This window comes from Cebus imitator, unplaced genomic scaffold (assembly GCF_001604975.1).
Source record: "Cebus imitator isolate Cc_AM_T3 unplaced genomic scaffold, Cebus_imitator-1.0 Scaffold29, whole genome shotgun sequence".
Classification (NCBI taxonomy): Eukaryota; Metazoa; Chordata; class Mammalia; order Primates; family Cebidae; genus Cebus; species Cebus imitator.
Window position 1 is genome coordinate 8,502,112 of NW_016107344.1, and position 20,522 is coordinate 8,522,633.

Sequence of the window (20,522 nt, forward strand, 5' to 3'; positions counted from 1 at the left end):
ATTAAGAATTATCTACATCACATTTAGGTTTGATGTTATCAGAATTAAGTAACTAAAATCTTTCAAAGCCCAATTTTTAAAAAGAGTTACATTAAATCCCATCCTAATTCTATAATGTTTCTAAGTTAATTAATTACATGATAAGTTTGATATTAGAGAAAAGCAGGGCAGCTTTTTAAAGATAAATGTAGACAGCATGGGGCTGCTTGGTTAGAGAAAAACTTGCAAAAGCACTTATTAAATAATACTTTGGTAACATGAAAGTAGTCATCAGCCAGTCCCTGAAAGCAGCGATCACAGCTATAAAAATGAATCAGGTATCAACAGGAAGAGAAGGAAAAGGAGAAAAACCTAGTTTACAGCAAAATTTTATATTTTCTAAAATAAATACATTTCTTTATGTGCATATTAATTTTCTACACATTGAAAATGAGATCCATACATTTGACAGATACACTCTGTAAAGTGAACGTTTTTTCAAATACTTTTTTTTTTAACAAGCTGTTTGAAGGGATGAGTCGGCTGTTGTATATGTAAAACTGTCTAATGGTATACTGTGCTGTCAACATCCGTACATTTGTAGTAATATTACAGGCATTTTTATTGCAGTTTATTGTTCCGGCCTCCCAATAAGCCAGATAAAATCATGTACAAGAACATTAAGGATTAAGGGAAGTGGTTTCCTTAGGTGATTGCTGGCAAAAATTCACCCTCCCATTATAACAACATAGTAAATGGATGGTAATATATTTGGCTATTACTTTCCAACAAATTTGGATTCCTAGTTTTCAGAGCTGCTCTGTGTCTTTGTTTGTGGCTTTTTGGCTGTCTCTTCGCAGGAAAAGGTGCCACAATATGAAGTAAATGTGCTAGGTTTCTGTTTTGTAAATATTAAAGTCCATTGTTTGAACACACAGTGCTAGTAAAAATAAGTCAAAGATGTAATGTCTATTTAAATACACATTTGAGCTAGTCATGCTTAAATTAGATTCCATGCTTCGGCTAGAATTAACATACTTAAATATTAGAAACTTCAAAATTCATATGGCCCAAGCTCTCCTCTCCACACACAGATAGGAGGTAGAAATGTGTGGGGAAACGTCTAGCAATTAAAATCCTAAAGGTGGGGAAAAACGCAGGCTTTTATGCAAGGACTTGAAAAAACGCTTGCCATCAAATCTTTTATTCAGGCATTCTGAATTTGCTTTGTTAAATGGATACACTCACTGCTAAAGATACAGAGAGACAAGAGCTGTTTTAAATTTGTTTATCACACCGCCCCTAGTTTTCTGCTAAAGAGAAGTACATTTTGGATATTTAAAAGTACACACTCATCAGACAAGTCTCTAAAAGCCTCAGCGCCTCCACCTAGCTGCCTTCTGGGTTTCAGCTTTTGAGTTTCAGGTCCTTGCACAACACCTAAGACGTGCAATACTCTTTCTCCCTAATCCTGGCAGAGAACAGTGCGAAGAGATCTCCCTCCGCGTCTCCACCCAAATTCCCCCTCTTCCCAGATTCCACCCTCTCCGCTACTTCCCTCCGCCCCCGGCTCCGTCAGCCCAATCTGTCAGAGAAGTTGTGTACAAACTGCGCGGCGGCCCTACGCGCGAAGCTCGTGGCCCGAGAGGGGTGCGGTCGGGCCGGTGGAGGCGGGGCCCCGGCTGCCTCTCTCCCTGCTCATAGGCTGGTCCCTTCTGCCTGGCCGGCCTCGGGGCCTCGGGATTCGCGGCGGCACTGCCAATCAGGCGAGCGGGCCCCGCCCCCCCGGAGTTGGGTGAAATAGAGGCGGGCGTCAAGTGTCAGTAGTCGTGGGGCAGGTACGCACGCTCGCTGCTCTCTCGCGGAGGTCGGCGGTGGCGGGAGCGGGCTCCGGAGAGCTTGAGAGCGCGGTGGGGCGGGGCGGGAGAAAGTGGCCGCCGGGAGGACGTTGGCGTTTACGTGTGGCAGCGGAAGAGTTTGCTTTTGGTGCGCGCCTTCGAAAACTGTGCCTGCCGCTGACTGAGGGGTCCGCCCGAAACCTCCCCTCCTCCGCCCTCAGCCCAGCGCCGAGCTCGCTGGCCCGAGCCAGCGTGGGCGACGTGGGAAGTGCGCCCGACCCGCGCCCGGAGCCGCGCCCCCGAGTGCCCATGGCTACGCGGGTGCTGAGCATGAGCGCCCGCCTGGGACCCGTGCCCCAGCCGCCGGCGCCACAGGACGAGCCCGTGTTCGCGCAGCTCAAGCCAGTGCTGGGCGCCGCGAACCCGGCCCGCGACGCGGCGCTCTTCCCCGGCGAGGAGCTGAAGCACCCGCACCACCGCCCGCAGGCGCAGCCCGCGCCCCCGCAGGCCCCACAGCCGGCCCAGCAGCCCGCAGCCGCTCCGCGGCTGCCTCCCGAGGAGCTGGTCCAGGTAGGAAGAGCCGCTCTCCTCCCAACACTGCACTCCCGGGCTCGGGCGTGTCCCGCCGCTGCGACGGGCGGGCGACAGGGGCCGCTCCAAGCTGGGGCGTGCGTCGGGGCGCACCGGAGCCGGTGCTGGGGAGGCAGACCCCCCCCTGCCCGCCTGGCCGGGGCCCCGCGTTTCGCTGAGAGTAAATGGGACTCCGGGGGTGGGGAGGGGCCAGGGACAATGTGCCCCGGCGGGTCGTCCTGGGGGAGATCAGAGCGAGGAGAACTGGGTGCTCACGCGCACCTTAGTTGTTTTTCTTACACTTGAGGGATAAAACCTTGTACCTTACGCTCAGTTTTACTTAAATTACTCCTTCGCATTTACTGCTCTCCAATGCCAAGGAATTGGAGCCCCCCCCCCACCCCCATCGTCTCGGGTTAAGTAGAAACGCAAATTGGGGTGCTGGGGAGAGGTTCCCCAAGGTTTCATACCCTGTGGCTGAACCTGCTTTTAGAAGGGATCGCGGGCCGCGTTTGGAAAATGAGAGGAAAGTTAAGGTGTTGTTGGAGCGCTTATTTTTCCTTAAACAAAACAAAAAAAAATACCGGGGTGTTGTTTTCTTCGTGTGCGCGTAAATTTCCTCCCGGGGCTGCGTTGAAAGCTGGCAGTTGGCTTTTACACTTGCCCAGCAGCCGAATTAGAGCCACCGCCTGTTTCTTTCGCCCACGCAGGGAGTCATATAGCCCAGAAAAAACTTCCCGGGACTTTTAGCCTGTCCCAAGGAAAAAAAAATTGGAAACATACCCACATGCAAACAGCTGGAAGAGCTAAAATCAGAAACCACTAACCGCCGCGGGAGCGCAGTGCACTAAAGGGTTTAGTTCAGTTTATTTCAAGACACTTCATTTAGTAGCCCTTTGGCGTATCGTGTATTTGCTACCCAGCGCCTACTCAGTGGGGTCTGCCAGGGTCCTGCTGTGAGAGGGCAGTGGCGTTTGTCAGAGATGTGACTCACATGATGAGAGCGTTAATTTTTATTTTTAAATGGTGTCTATCCGGGAAACCCCGTCCGCATCCACACCAAGGTCCGAGATTATACGCTTTTGAAATGAAGTACTAACAGAAAATGACTGTCTTATTTACCGATTTAAGGTGCCACAGCTAATAGTTCTTCTATGCGCCATTCCATCTAGTTGGTTTTCGTATCTTTTGAAATTTCCTTTTCAATGTTAAAAAAATGTAAGCTTAAGTTATACTAGGAGAGAAGATAGCTAGAAAAGGGTTGAGATGACTTGTTACAAGCTGCTTCATAGCCTAGAAAAGAGATCGCTGTTTGAAAAGTATTTGGTTATTTCTGTTTGTCAATTTTCTGTTCTAGGGGCACTAAGAAGGTAAGGGATGACTGAGCTTTTTACAGAGTAGGGGGGAATGTAGCATTGGCCCACTGAGGAGGACATGATAAATGTTTTGCTGATGACTGTGCTAGGTATACAGCAGCCTCCCCACCCACTAGCAGCACTCTACCAAGGGAGTGATTTTCCCCTAGGTAATTAAAGATCTGTTTTAGATAGGGATATGAATAGGAACATTTCATTGTCATATTAACCAATTACAGGATCTGCTGATTAAAATCAACATTTAGATCAAATATTGAATGTGAAATTGTTTTGTCTCAGTGGATACAAGGTTTTGCTTAGAACATTGTATTTAATTTCCCATTGAACTGTAAACAAGAAGAGACTGAAATAGCCAAATAATTTTTTTAATATTTGATACTTTGGAAGTATCTAGCCAAGCAAAGAAACCTTTGCAATAGTTTAAAGATTTGCACTTTTTCTTTTTTTTTTTTTTTAGAAAAACATGCTTTTTAGTGTTTATGACTTAAACAGAATTGAAGCAGTTTGGCAACATTTCAATACTGTACTGTACTCTAATTGCAAACTTAACTGTGTAATGGGGCAGGGAATCCTGCTTGTACGGGGGTGATACCTTGTTATTGCATTAGAAAGGAATGTTTTCAGTTTGCTTTCCTTTTTTTCTTGATTTGTGGTCTTCCACTTCTGAGGTGATTGGGAGAGCTGTTTTACCAGTTACACAGAGTTTCATAAGGTTTTGGTCAACCAATTATATTACATAATTGATAAAATAAGCCCAATATGTTTATAAGCAACACTGAGAAGTTTGCCCTAGTACCTCACACAGGGATTGGGAGAATTTTTAGTAGGCGCCGATTGTCCTTCCTGAGACGGTGCATCAGGTGGATTATGCATGTTTGTATCTCTTCTCTTTTTTAGACAAGATGTGAAATGGAGAAGTATCTGACACCTCAGCTTCCTCCAGTTCCTATAATTCCAGAGCATAAAAAGTATAGACGAGACAGTGCCTCAGTCGTAGACCAGTTCTTCACTGACACTGAAGGGTTACCTTACAGTATCAACATGAACGTGTTCCTCCCTGACATCACTCACCTGAGAACTGGCCTCTACAAATCCCAGAGACCCTGCGTCACACACATCAAGACAGAACCTGTTGCCATTTTCAGCCACCAGAGTGAAACGACTGCCCCTCCTCCGGCCCCGACCCAGGCCCTCCCTGAGTTCACCAGTATATTCAGCTCACACCAGACCGCAGCTCCAGAGGTGAACAATATTTTCATCAAACAAGAACTTCCTACACCAGATCTTCATCTTTCTGTCCCTCCCCAGCAGGGCCACCTGTACCAGCTACTGAATACACCGGATCTAGATATGCCCAGTTCTACAAACCAGACAGCAGCAATGGACACTCTTAATGTTTCTATGTCAGCTGCCATGGCAGGCCTTAACACACACACCTCTGCTGTTCCGCAGACTGCAGTGAAACAGTTCCAGGCCATGCCCCCTTGCACATACACAATGCCAAGTCAGTTTCTTCCACAACAGGCCACTTACTTCCCCCCGTCACCACCAAGCTCAGAGCCTGGAAGTCCAGATAGACAAGCAGAGATGCTCCAGAATTTAACCCCACCTCCATCCTATGCTGCTACAATTGCTTCTAAACTGGCAATTCACAATCCAAATTTACCCACCACCCTGCCAGTTAACTCACAAAACATCCAACCTGTCAGATACAATAGAAGGAGTAACCCTGATTTGGAGAAACGACGCATTCACTACTGCGATTACCCTGGTATGTGCTCTTTACCTGGTTGAAGCGACAGTAGAGAGAGAGAGAGAGAGAGTGTGTGTGTGTGTGTGTGTGCGCGCGTGCGCGCACACATCCTTTTCAACCTCATGGCTTTAAATTTACATAGCTAAGTTGCACTTGATGGTAAAAAAATTACCTACTTTTTTTTAATATCCATCTCTGCTTTTCTTTGGTATGTAAACAAGTTAGTTGTCACTTTATGCACCAAAAACTTGGCTCAAATATTCTGGAAAACGTTCCCTTGGACTTTTTTGTCTTTAATATTAAAAGAGATTTTAATTTCTAATATATATCATTTAGAGTTAGGCCAGAGTTACTTTAAATTGGCAATCGAATAAATTGCAGGGTTTAATTCTAAATTAAGTGCCCCAGAAACAGATCAAGTACGGTAGGGGAAAAGAAGGATTAATAATGAAGTGGAGGTTGTAGGCAGCTAGCCTGATGGAGGTTCAAGACTGTCTACAGGATAGATTTAAGAATGGCTTTGATGGCATGCGAGCATATGCTCAGTTTTGAATGAGATACGTGGCTCAAAGTATAAATTGATGACAGTACATGGAATATATCTACAGGTTACTGGGAAAAGCTAGTTTATAATTAATACATTGCAAAATTTGTTGACTCTGATACATGATATGGCATGATGTGCTAAATGAAAAAAACGAAGTGTGGGAGTACAGAAAATTACAGTCATCTTGGATAATGGCTTAGCACTGTCAGCTCTAGAGCCATTAAAAAAATTTTAAAAACATATAGGTGCTCTTAAATTACTGAAGTTATAGCACCTACTGGATTATAAACACACATTTCCATTTGGCTTGGTTATCTGTATTCTTTCCTGTTAAAGTGATACATAAATCATTTTATGCCTTTAATAAGGTAATGGGGAGAGGGCTCTTTAAAACTTTTAAAACTGAAGCTTCAAATAATCTCATCTACCAGGAGAGATTTCTTCTTTAAAGCCAGATTTTAAACACTGAATCATCAAATGTAAAGATTTCAAAAGGATCTCCAAAATGACATGCTGTTCTCCTTTATTTCAGGTTGCACAAAAGTTTATACAAAGTCTTCTCATTTAAAAGCTCACCTGAGGACTCACACTGGTATGTAATTTTCTTGTTAATTCTGTGAGTTGTGTAAATAGTGTAAGTGGTATTCATCCTTTTAAAAGCCAACACGTGTTTGATCTCTTCTTTCTTCTGTAAACTTTTTTTTTTTTTTTTTTTTTTTTTAATAGCCTACCTTTTCAAAATGGGCTTGGCTCAGAATTCAGTTCCATGAAAAATCTGGCTCCAGAAAGGCCGGTGATGTTCCCTCACTGCCTTCTTGCCCTGTCACCACTCATAGAATTGATTACCCAAAAACGTAAACAACGATGTTTACTAATGGATTTTTAAACTTAATAATGGCAGTGTTTTGAAGAAAAAAAAACCTCATTTTCTTCCATAGAAAATAATTTTGCTTTGAGAAAGCCATTTTAAACCCTTAAAAACTTTCCCATTTAGCGTATACAGCATAATCGCTGAAAACGCTACCTTTAGTTTCACCTCTAGGTTAAAATATCTGAGTTTAGTATGTTTTCTGTGCTTGATGAAAGGTAGGGCTGAAATTGCATAGTGTTAAAATCAGGTGGTCAGAAATGGGTTACAAGCCCCAGCCCAAACTTGGCATGTTTGAGAGACTTCATCTTTATTCTAGTTTATGTTTTATTCTTGTTTACATGTCGTTTAAGTTTAGCCCCTCTACTTTTGTTTTTGCTTTGTTAAATCTATAGCAATCACTTTTTTTTTTTTTTTTTTTTTTTTTTTGAGATGGAGTCTTGCTCTGTCACCAGGCTGGAGTGCAGTGGCACTCAACGGCAACCTCCGCCTCCTGGGTTTAAGCCATTCTGCCTCAACCTCCCCAGTAGCTGGGATTACAGCCTACCACCACACTCAGCTAATTTTTGTATTTTTGGTAAAGATGGGGTTTCACCATGTTGGCCAGGATAGTCTCGATCTCCTGGCATTGTGATCCACCTGCCTCCCCTCCTGAGATTGTAGGCATGAGCCACTGCACACCGGGCTAGAAAATTTTAAGAGCTTTTAAATTTTAAAACTACATCAGAACACATTTTAAGATGAAACGAGGTGGCATACTTTGAAGGCCCCCAAATACTCGAAATATTTTCAAATATATAGATGGTTACTATTTGCGATTTTCTTAAAAGAGCAGCCCTAAGGGAAAGAATTTACATAAAGTGATTGTGTTTTTTCCCCTCAATAAATACAGCCTTACCTAAAGTTCAGAGAATAAGTTTGCTAATAAAAGCAATGACCTAGCAAAATGTATTATTCCATCATTGCTATGGAAACCAAAGTATTCAACAGTTCTTTGAATGGGTTGTTGGATTAGTATGAGGACTTGAATCTCCCCAGGCTAGATGTTACTATGGAAATTGAGTTTTGATAAATGAAGTGGTTATCTCTAACTGCTGCATTAAAAAGTAAAAGCCTTTGAACAAAGGTCAGTGCTGAGATGGAGCCCTAAGAGGAATATGGTTGCAGACATTTTGTATGCATGTTAGGAAGCATTGCTTGATATCCCAGTGATAAACAGTACCTATTAAAATCCGATGACAGTGTGGTAGATTCCAGGGCTTTTTGAGAAACTGCTTGTAAAGAAAAGACATCTTATGTATTTATCTATGAAATAAGTGGCTGTTTTGGCCTGAGGTTTTTGCATAGAGACAAACTGATTACATAAAAGGAAAGATCCTTCATAAGCAGCCCAAGGTAGAAATTTTTATAAACACAAATGAATTAAGCATGTAATAAAAACTCCAACGTAAAGTTTTCAAAATACAAATGACAAGTGCCAGGAAAATATTCCATATAGAAATACTAAAATGTCCTTTTACAGAATATATACGGAAATTTAAAGACATTTGAACTATTGTTTTTTTCTCTGGTGGAAGTCCTTGAAACAGAGATAGGAGGGAAGGAACACATTTTCATGGGGTTAAAGTCTCCTAATAAAAGAGTACAATTGCATATAACGATGTAATCAACTACTTATTGCAGGGATGTAGTCAAGCCCATATCTGAATAGCCTTTCAACCCCTGTCAGGGTTTAGTGCCCTGAATGCTTATACTTGCGATTCAAGAACTTGACCTGCTGGCAAATACGTTTAATCGTGGCTTGTCTTAACAATGCTTGTACTAATAAAAACAGACTAAAAAGAAGACCGAGGCCTGGTTTGGGTCACTTGCATCAACTTTTTCACCTGACCATAAACATTGTGGCCTTCAACATCTAATGAATGAGAACATGTAATCCAGTTTAATAAAGTTTTGTTTGATAGTCTTTCAGATGCCTTGGGGAGGGTTTGTAGCAGACTTGTTCATCTGGCTAAACCTGTTCTTGGGTAATCATAGAGCATTGAGGTTGTTTTCTCCTCATTTCTTGTTTCTAGACAATGCCTTTTAAAATTACCTGTGCTCTCATTGCATCCTCCCTACCCCATCTGCCCGTTGTTTTTAAATGAATGTATCTGAAGCCAGCAAAGGTGTTTTTTTTTCCTTCTTCCCTTTAAGGCCCAGGTAGATGAAACAGTTTTTCTAAATTATTTCTCTTATGTAATAGTTTTTTTTGGTTTTCTGTCGTCTTCTTCCTCCTTCTTGGACCATTTATCAGAGGGCTTTAAAAACCACACAACAGTGTTGCTCTTGTATTTGATGATATTTTAAAATAACTCTTTAAATGATTGCCATTTTACAAGGAGAATGTGAAGCACCCTAGCATTTCTTTGGGAAATAATTGTAATTGCTTTAAAATGTCAAGTTACCTTATGTTTTAAAAATAATTAAGGCAATGAAAACAGCCTACATCTGAGTTTAATTACTTACTCTGGATTTTTAGATTGTAAATGCTTCTTTAACTTGGGTTGCAATTTGAACATAAGCAAATAATAGTTTTAACAAAGCAGAACTTTTTAAGCAATCTGAGATGAAGGGATGTATCAGTTTCTTAAACAAGAAGTATATCACTCAAGTCTTCCAAGTTCATATACTTTGATTTCTTTATCAGGAAATCACATCTAAATAATATAAAGTTCTATCTTTGATTAGACAATACAGGAAACATAATTTGCTTCTATTCTAGAGAATATATTTTATATTATATCTGTACGTACATAATACAGCATAAGGCCTGTAGAAGCACCCCTTATAGATATGGATGTTTGCATGTGTTATTTGTAATATGTGTGTGTATGCATTTATCATGCCTTGATGAGAAGTAATTATGGCTGCTTCTAGGCCACAATGTAAATGAGTGATATATTTCCAATTCAAAATGTTTGTACTTTTAACAGCATTTAAATGAATATTCTACGAAATTTTACATGCCTTATGATGTCTACAAGGGGCAGAACACATTGCCATCATCTAAAGTTGCTCCCCAAGTACCTTTAGTCTTTATAAATCAACATGACTGATAAACTATCTATTGCAACCAGTATCATATGCTCACATACCTTACCCTTTTTTATTTAATCTCATAATGAAGATTTAAAATAATGTTTAAGTGCAAAGGTTTGAGGCCTAAAAAAGTTAATATCAATAGGAAAAACTATTGACTGTACCTTTAAACCAAAATTTGAAGAAATTTAAAAAGTTCTTTCTGGAGAAAAAGTTCTGAAAAACTAAACCATGGACTCAACACAGATGTTTAAAGTCCTAGTGGTTCTCTTTACTTGCGTGGATGCGCATTTAACCTTAGAGAATATGCTAAAGCTGTTGGGAAATCAGGGTACAGTAACATTTCTAGATTTTTTTTTTTCCCGTTTCAGCTATCTGGAACAGGGCAGGAAATTAGCATTTGTACAAAGAAAGCCTTTGAGCAACACGCACACCTGGCTCAAGTATTCCTCAGACCTAGACTCCATGCATTGGCTATTCTGTGTGTACTAAATGATTCCAGAATGGTTTACTAGAGATTGACAATGGAAAAGGACAGTTTGAAACATGCCCATAAGAGAAAATGGAAACAGTGTACAAATAACATAGGACCACAAAATGGACTCTGAGTAAAGCACTGTGTTCAAGATTTCCCTGTTTAGGAAAGATTTCCACATTAAGTCCTGGAAAGATTTTTAGTAGAAGCCTAGTTGTAAAGGGGGTACATTCCCATTTTCTGCCCTACTGTCTTATGCAGAAAACTTTATTGCCTACTGGCATGTATAGTAAGATGTTATTAGAAATACTTTATATAATCTCTATTTGAGATTTGCTGCTGAGTATATTTTCAGTTTGGGTACTTAAAAATCCTTAGGTATGAACTTCTTTTCTAGGGCCGTGCTATAATTAATTCTAGCACTTTGGGAGGCTGAAGTGGGCAGATCACCTGAGTTCAGGGGTTCAAGACCAGCCTGGCCAACATGGCGGAACCCCGTCTCTACTAAAAATACAAAAATTAGCCGGGCATGGTGGCACATGCCTGTAGTCTCAGCCATTCAGGAGGCTGAGGCAAGAGACTTGATTGAACCCAGGAGGCAGAGGTTGCAGTGAGCAGAGATCCGTGCCACTGCACTCCAGCCTGGGTGACAGAGACTTCATCTCAAAAAAAAAAAAAAAAAAAAACTTCTTCTCTAGGTCTTTGTTCCAAAGTCATTTTTCATAGAATATATTAAGTATAGCTTTTGATTGTAAAATCTTGATAATATTGACAATAAAGATATTTTCATTGCAGGTACTTACTAAAGGAACATTCAGTGTTCTGAAATAAGCTACTCTTTTTGTGGAACTGTGGAAAGGGCAAAAGGCTTTTTAGGAAAACTTGTATACAAAGGCTTTTCACTTTGGGGCTTTAATGGATGGAGATCATACAATGTGTATCTAGAGATAGATCAATAGTGGTTAAATGTGTAACCTGTTTTATTGATAGAGGTAACACAGGCAAAAACTTTTGCAGGATAAGATTTAGGACTCTGGTTTTTTTGAGTTTCTATTTGAAAACTATTTCAGAATTATCATTTAGCCTTTAGTATTAGATTTTATTAAACATTCTTTTCATTTTTAATTTTTTTTTTCATTTGCAGCTTTGAAATTTATTTTCTGTATTGATAATTTTAATAGAGGAAAAAAAGTTTTTTTAAAAAAAATAGTAGCTTAAGAGACTTGCTGGTTCAGACCCCAGGAAAGGTATTTATGATCATGAAAGCTTAGAAGCAATTTCTTTTTAATGACTCACTGGGAAGATTAAACTTTGCTTCTAGGACTTGTTCTTTTCATCTGAAAAACATTTACATAGGAAATGGATTAAACATTGTTTAGAGATGATAAAGCTTATCAAAGGTTAAGAAGTATAATTTGATTCAGCAAATATTTTTTACTGGTTTTGTGAAGAATCCAGAGATGAATAATCTCTTCTTGCCCTTTTGTTCTTAACCTAGTGGGAGAAGATCGTTCATAAATAGACTAAATAGAATTGCAGGAGTGGAGATACAAATAATTAGTCTCGAAAGTAGAGAGTAATGTTTTTTCTAAAAAGTAATAATATGGTCACCGAAGAATTTGGCAGATATTTTTGGTTCTATAGAATGTAGTAGCTGTTTACTTGAGACCTACATTGTTTCTGGTGAAAGATGAGAAATAATGTCCTACTTTAGTAAAAGCATCTCCATAGCAGCATTCCTAGTCTGTTAGCCAGTATTATTTATATTCAAGGATCTCTAACAACTCTCATTAAGGATAAGCTACAGTTTTAGAAGTGCACAGTAGGTAACTTTTACCTAAAGATATCTGTACAGAGAACAAATTTCTTTTTGGCTACTTTATGAAGAGGTAAACCTTTATACGAGTTGGGAGGAGACCTACTGGTCAGTGTCACCATGTGAAGTACAAATTAAAGCGAAGGCGATCTAGGAGTCATTCCTTCCTGGGAAAAAATGAAAGTAGAGGATTTTTCTGTTTTGCTTACAAAAAAAAGGTGAAATTCTTCGTCAACACTTTAAAAAGTGTGAACTCCCATTATAAGAAAAAGAATCCAAGTGTTGTCTCCTTGCAAGACTAAAGAATTGGTATTTCATTTCATTAACCCTGTTAATGACAGGCGATAGTCTTCATGTTTGCTGGGAACCCTGAGGAGAAGTAGCAGTAGTTTAGGAGCCCAGAGATGCCTCTGCTAGGATGTAGACTATACGTGTAATCCCTGACATCATGTTCCCACCCATTCCCTCTTTGGGTTTGGAAGATCAGTGCTTTCTGGCCCTGGGAGAAGTCACCTCAATGTCTTTGACCTGCAGCACTAGGGGCTCCAGACGTTTTGGTTTTCCTGATGTCCAGTCCAGTTCTATATAAGAAAATGTGTTTATACAGAGTTTATCCCTGTATAACTTCAGGATGGACAATAACTGAGTCTGGTTATTTTCTCCGAAAGAGGCTCAAAACATGGCTCTCACCTAAATGCGTATTATTAGATTATCCTCAGTGGTCCTGAGCAGGGCAGAGCCAGGCAAAGCCCTGCTGCAGGAAAGGGTCCACAGAAGAAGCAAAAGCTGAGAGCCTCACACAAACCTCTTATGCCTTCCCTCCTTTTCATTAATCAGAATAACTGAGTTGTTTTCAAGATGCATTAGGAAAAGTGGCATTACATCAGGGATAGAAGATAGTCTCTGCCCTTGAGGAACTTTAAAAGCTAGTTAAGGAGGCAAAATACAACTATTTGAAGCCTTCCTAAACCAATATATGTGCAAGTGCAAATCGATAGCTCAACAGAAATTTCAGTGATGGGGATACAGAGAAGTGAAATGATCTCTCCTGGTCTGTTCAGAGGCTTTTTAGAAGGGGTGAGGGATATTGGATTTTAAAGAAAGTAGTAAACATGAATTGAGGAGAAAAAGGAATTTATCTTTTGGTTTTTGTTGTTTTTTTTTTTTTTTTTCGGCAATCAGCTTCCTTAGCTTGAATGGGCACAATATTGATGGTGTTACTATATCTGGTAAATAATTACATTCATTTCTAAATGCTAATAATACTAATCTTTGATAAGGACCTTCTGTTTCAAGTATAGAAAGCTGTAACAATGAGTTTTAATAAAAAGGTTTTTGGATGGAAAATTACTGGCATAGATATAAAAATATGAATTAGTGAGCTAAAATCATCCTCCTACTTTATCTCTTTTCTTAGATATCTAAATCATATTTTCCTATGAATGCTTTTAATAAGTGTTTCCTATTTTTTTTTCCCATTTGATTTTTAGAAGCAAATCTAGTAGGAGTCTATTGCACAGACTAAATTTCGTAAGTCTCAAATGATGGGGAAAATCTAATTATTGAATTGCATAAAAATATTTTCCTCTTGAAATAAGAGCTCATTTTGAGCTTCAAGGACTCTTAAGTCCTAAGAGTTCAGATTAGGTTGAAATAATTTATTCTACTTTAAAAGTTTGCATTGTTAAGGTTCCCAGAACAAGATACAGATTTTAAGTTCTTTGAGGCCAGAAGCCAAGACGTATTTTTGTTTTGCAAGGCATGTAGTACAGGTTACACCTTCACTAATAAACAGTGACTTTAATTCTCATGGTATTTTAGTTTTTAATCAGGTATTGATTGAGTTGTCTTTTAACCACCAGGAAGGAAACCGATGTGCAAATTTGCTGCAATAAACTTTTAAAACATTATCTAAAATAACTATTTTAAGAGAAATATTTCCATCAGTGATTTTTGTTGTTTTGTTAGGAGAATTTATGTAGAACGTTTTAGGGAAAGGCCTTGGTATGAGTCTATTGAATATGTTCAGCAGAGCAGAGAAACTTCCCATTCCATTGTGATGGATTCAGAAGTCATTTAAAAATCAGAGGGGAAAAAAAAATTTCAGTTTGCTGCTGAAGATTTTTAAAATGACTTACAAATATGCTCCACTAACCCACTGAAGTTCACTTAGGGGGAACAGAGCTATTGTTAGGTGATACCTGGGAATTGCCAATACCTGAACAGTGCTCAGGACCCCGCAGGACCTGGAGGGTGGGTCCCACAGAGGCTGGCTCTGCCACTTGTTTCAGATCATCTGGGGTTCGAGACCTGCTGTGAGTCCAATAAGCCGTTTCTTAGCTGACCTTCACAAATGGCTTTAGAATCTGGAAATAAATTTGAACAATATGTATGTGTTCTTAAATCATTCAGAGAGAGTGTATTAGTGTTTGCTAATGGAAGATTTAAGTGGGACATTAAGGAAAAGTGGCAGACCAGGCTTTTTAATGTGGAGCTCCTCGTTTTGCTTCTAACTCAAGGGGTTATTGTGAGGAAGAGAGAGAATGAGAAGTACCTCGCTCTGGAGTACGTGCTCCATGGCTGCTGGTGCCTGCTGCCTTCTCCTTTTACCAGTAATGTTTCTGCTTAACATTTTTGTAAAATATGTTAATGACTTTATCAGCATGGATAGTATGTATGTTTAACTTGAACATAGTTTTCAAAGATTACAGATTCTAGCAAAATACTCCTGTAATTTAAAAATGGAATGAGAAAACGCATACTTTGAGATAAAGTTGGAGCTTGTTTTCTGTGCTGTACAAACTTGTCACTTTTTTCTTTTTGCCTTTGGAAAGTTTCACGTTAACAGCATGAAAACTTAAAAATACAGTTGATGTTGAAAGAGCTTAACTAAATATTTTAAATTGGTGGTATTGGAAAGAGATGCTGTAAAAATCCAATTAAACTTTTGAAAGCTCTATCCTGTTGAAATATAACTTAAAGGAAGTCAGTTTGGTTTCCCAGAAGTACTGTGCATAGTGTTTCTGGCTGAGGAAGAAAGGCCCACGTCTGCTGTTTGGCCAGAAATTGGGTACCAGCTTCCTCTGCGATGTTGTACTTGAACGGTGTTGACGCTTGAACAAATCCCATAGAAACTGCCCCAAGTGGGGGATAATTGTCCTTACTTTTATGGTAAGACTTGGCCCCAGTAACTAGCGTTCCAGACACTGGTAGTATTCTTGGCTGAATAATCTATAGATGTGCATAAATTGAGAGCAAAACCCCAAATGTTTTAGAAACTTTAATGGCTACTGTATTTCAACCAATCAGTAAAGTAAACTTTAAAAAATACTGGTGCAGTTTATTGCTTCATAGCCAATAAAAATAGTGAACAAAAAGAGTCTAGTGTCCCTTGTTTCTTACATAAACTCTGAAAATTCAGTTCTTCTACATAATTATTAAATTCAAAAGACTAGAATGATTTCTTTTAAAAACTGGGAGCACTATAGGAATTTTTTTCCTTGCCTCAGACATCAGAAATAACTTTTTCTTTCCATTAAATGACAGTAAAGTATTTAACCAATATGTTTGTTTATGTGGCTTAATTTTCACAGGGAACAAAAACTAATACTTTTGTGCAAAATTATTTTTTGTGATCGATTTACATCTACAAATGTGATAGCTGTATTTACTGGTGTTAAAATATATCAAACGTTTTATGTGACTACAAGTGAGATAACATGATTTATACTTTGTTTTATAAAAGGCTTGAGTGTCTTAGGCTAAATTTCTGGTTAGAATTTACTATGAAGGGAGGAAAAACTTCTAGAATTGAGATGTGCATTTTTAAAGTGGATTGATAGGAACCAGAAAGGGAATTAAAACAAAAAACTGTCTGGGTCAGAGGCAGAGGAGAGAAGAGAGGAAATATGGCACAGCAATCCATAGCATAGGAAATGTAGGTGAAATCTCATGGGAAAAAAATTGGGACCAATTTCATGTGGTCCGTTTTGGCACTTTCTTCTTTGTCCCTATAGGATTTTGTCTGAGAGTCAGAGTAGTTATCAGGACAACAAAAATATATTAACCATAAATTGTAGAAATTTCGGTTGATGAGGACAGGGTCTTTTAAAGTTTAGACTGACTTGGTTAATCCTACAACTTCCTGAACACATACTGCTAAATTAGGCAGAAGGGTTGTGCAGTTTCTGTGTCGTCAGAACAAAACAAGTGTTCAAAGAAACCCTGAGGTTCTTCCCTTTCAGAAGGAAACATTTTTTAAGGGAGGTAAAAAGTTATCTATATAAAACTCAGCAGTAAGCCAATAATACTTTAATATACAAATTTATCTCAGAAATTCTTAGCAAAAAAAAAAAAACTCAATAAAATTCATAGGAAATTATAACAAAGTAAAGCATAAATGTAGGAACAGCTAGTTAATGCTCACTGAAAGATAAAGTTTTGGGATTTATTCCTACTGGAATACATGATCTCCAGTAGGCTTAATTCACAAACAGTGAATTAAGACTACATTATAAATATTTAGTAGTTTTTAAAGTTAAATAGCTGGCAAAGTTTGGCGAGCATTAAGAATAATACGCATTACAAAATGGGAGGGACGAACATACCAACTCACTAATCAAGGGAAGACAACTGTGAAAGAATGGAATGGGCGGGTTGAACGATTTCAGACTTTTGGATGTGTGTTACACATGTGAGCTCCATGAGGCCATCCGTTTTTATTCTGTTAACTGTTGTATCACAAGCATTTGGGACAGTTCCTGGAGCCTATCATAGATGCTCGGCAAATTGTTTATGGAATGAATTTTGATAATTTTTTGGGTGCGACACTTGACGAAGAAAAACTAAATACAAGTCAATAAATGTCACAGTTACAGTTGTTTTATGATTTTTTTTTTTTAACCAATGTGAAGTTATCAGTACCAGACTGTTTTGCTTCAATCTGCAAAACGAGGGTGTGAAGGTGTGTGTGAATCTCAAAGAGTGAATGCCCTAATAGTTCATTTTGGAGGCCATGTGTTCAAGTGAACTGATTTATGAGCTGCAAGCTTCAGTCTGGCTAATTTAGAAACATCTAGGACCAGTTTCTGGTTAAGCAACTGTGGTACATGAAATTCATTGTATAGGTGATTCGTGAAACAGCTTCTGAGTTTTTTCTTTCCTCACCCACCTTATAGCCATTAGTCCTATAATAATTTAATTTTGGTTTGTTGGTATAGAAACTGTATTTGCGCAATAATGATAAAGCCACTCAAGCTCATCTAGTCATTTCCTGGATTTATGTGTGTAGGAGTACATAAAAATAAGGGCACTGATTCATTTTGCATTTGCCTAAAATTTGCCTGAAATTGCTATTCTTCAGTTGTTCAAAGGTACACAACATGCTTTTTTCTTTATAAGGTAAAAAAAATACTTGGAGGTTATAAGAAATAAGTCTTAACTAGCTTACTCTGAGGGGCTTTGATATGTATTTGCTCATAATGGAATTCATGAGCTTTCCTTCCTTCGCTTGGCCAAGATTATTTTTTTCTTTGAAATTCCTTCTCTAGTGTTATCTAGGATGTTTGCATTACAAGCAGGCCACCTCACCTCCTTTATTTGTTGTTACAGGTGAAAAGCCATACAAGTGCACCTGGGAAGGCTGTGACTGGAGGTTCGCGCGATCGGATGAGCTGACCCGCCACTACCGGAAGCACACGGGCGCCAAGCCCTTCCAGTGCGGGGTGTGCAACCGCAGCTTCTCACGCTCCGACCACCTGGCCCTGCACATGAAGAGGCACCAGAACTGAGCACTGCCTGTGCCACCCGTCCCAGGTCCACTGGGTTCCCTTTAAAATGACGAACCTAACTGTTCCTATAAAAAAAAAAAAAAAAAAAAAAAAGAAAACAACAAAAACTGGAAATGTATATTTTGTATATTTGAGAAAACAGGGAATACATTGTATTAATACCAAAGTGTTTGGTCATTTTCAGAATCTGGAATGCTTGCTGTAATGTACATGGCTTTACTCAAGCAGATCTCATCTCATGACAGGCAGCCACATCTCAACGTGGGTAAGGGGTGGGGGTGGAGGGGAGTGTGTGCAGCATTTTTACCTAGGCACCATCATTTAATGTGACAGTGTTCAGTAACAAATCAGTTGGCAGGCACCGAAAGGAGGATGGATTGTATGTCAAGATTTTACTTGGCATTGAGTAGGTTTTTTTCAATATTCGATAATTCCTTAGAGGTATTGCCAGGTATACTTGGCAATTCACAAATAGCCATTGAACAAATGTGTGGGTTTTTAAAATATATATATATATGAGTTGCCTATATTTGCTATTCAAAATTTTGTAAATATGCAAATCAGCTTTATAGGTTTATTACAAGTTTTTTAGGATTCTTTTGGGGAAAAGTCATAATTCTTTCAAAAATAACCATGAATACACTTACAGTTAGAATTTGTGGTAAGATACCTCTCAACATTACCAAATTCATTTCTTTAGGGGGAAGGAATAATCATTCAAATGAACTTTAGTAAAGCAAAATTCATGCACTGATTAAAATAGGATTATTTTAAATACAAAAGGCATTTTATATGAATTATAAACTGAAGAGCTTAAAGAGTTACAAAATACAAAAGTTCAACCTCCTACAATACGCTAAACGCAGTGTCATTTTTAAAAAGGACTTATGTCTTCACATATGACAATGTTGCATTTATGATGCAGTTTCATGTACCAAAATGTTGAATTTATGATGCAGTTTTCATATATCGAGATGTTCGCTCGTGCAGTACTGTTGGTTAAATGACAATTTATGTGGATTTTGCATGTAATATACAATGAGACACAGTAATTTTAAATTACAGTGCAGTTCAGCTAATCTATTGTTAATACTGACTCAGTGTCTGCCTTTAAATATAAATGATATGTTGAAAACGTAAGGAAGCAAGTGCTACATATATGCAATATAAAATAGTAATGTGATGCTGATGCTGTTAACCAAAGGGCAGAATAAATAAGCAAAATGCCAAAAGGGGTCTTAATTGAAATGAAAATTTAATTTTGTTTTTAAAATATTGTTTATTTATTTTGTGGTAATATAGGAAGTTTTTTTAGAAGACAATTTTCATAACTTGATAAATTATAGTTTTGTTTGTTAGAAAAGTTGCTCTTAAAACGTGTAAATAGATGACAAACGATGTAAATAATTTTGTAAGAGGCTTCAAAATGTTTATACGTGGAAACATACCTACATGAAAAGCATAAATCGGTTGCTGTTTTGCTTCTTTTTCCCTCTTATTTTTGTATTGTGGTCATTTCCTATGCAAATAATGGAGCAAACAGCTGTATAATTGTAGAATTTTTTGAGAGAATGAGATGTTTATATATTAACGACAATTTTTTTTGGAAAATAAAAAGTGCCTAAAAGATGTATGTTGTGCTTTTCTTCTTTACATGCAATAAAGGGTCTGATCAGGGCAGTGAGTAAAAAATCAATTCCACACATTCGTAGAAGAGCGACATTGAACCCCTACCTACATAAGAGGGGGATTCATTTTTTAAAAATATAATTAGCATAAAGGGAGGCATAATTCATGAAAACTTACTTTTTTGACCACTATATACGTAATGCATGAGACCTTCGGCATCCTTAGTTGAAAATACCATAGAGTTAACTTGCATGTGCTAGTCTGGAGATTTTTGTCATCAGAGGCAAACAAAAGAATTGGTACACTTCAAATTATTAGAAGTTAGTTTAAATGGTCAACATGGTGAAACCCCGTCTCTACTAAAAATACAAAAAATTAGCTGGGCATGGTGGCGCGTGCCTGTAATCCTAGCTACTCAGGAGGCTGGGGCAGGAGAATTGCCTGAACCCAGGAGGCGGAGGTTGTGGTGAGCCAAGATCACACCATTGCACTCCAGCCTGGGTAACAAGAATGAAACTCCGTTTAAAAAAAAAAAAAAAAAAAAGTTAGTTTAAAAAGAAAAGTTTTATTCCACAGCAACAAGTATACCTAGAACCTAGATGATGGTTTTTTTTAATTTTTTGAGACTCTATCAACCAGGCTAGAGTGCAGTGGCATGATCTTGGCTCACTGCAACCTCCGCCTCGGGATCAAGTGATTGCTGGGATTACAGGCATGCACCACCACGCCTGGCTAATTTTTGTATTTTTCATAGAGACGGGTTTTCACCATGTTGGCCAGGCTGATCTCAAACTCCTGACC

General features: G+C 38.8%; 1 protein-coding gene across 1 annotated transcript; it reads left to right on the top strand.

Moving 5' to 3' along the window:
• The first annotated feature begins 1,591 nt into the window (after positions 1-1,591).
• On the top strand, positions 1,592-19,722 carry KLF5 (Kruppel like factor 5). Its single transcript, XM_017523638.2, has 4 exons — positions 1,592-2,387; positions 4,661-5,534; positions 6,596-6,655; positions 17,914-19,722. The coding sequence occupies exons 1-4, from the start codon at positions 2,127-2,129 to the stop codon at positions 18,090-18,092; spliced, it is 1,374 nt and encodes a 457-aa protein (XP_017379127.1). The 5' UTR covers positions 1,592-2,126; the 3' UTR covers positions 18,093-19,722.
• Positions 19,723-20,522: the final 800 nt, after the last annotated feature.

What these genes read in the sequence shown, in the direction of transcription:
- KLF5 (XM_017523638.2), top strand. Translation starts at nt 2,127, where the DNA reads ATGGCTACGCGGGTGCTGAGCATGAGCGCCCGCCTGGGACCCGTGCCC. An exon ending in TCACTACTGCGATTACCCTG is followed by an intron (nt 5,535 to 6,595) that starts GTATGTGCTCTT and finishes CCTTTATTTCAG; the next exon opens with GTTGCACAAAAGTTTATACA. An exon ending in TCACCTGAGGACTCACACTG is followed by an intron (nt 6,656 to 17,913) that starts GTATGTAATTTT and finishes TTGTTGTTACAG; the next exon opens with GTGAAAAGCCATACAAGTGC.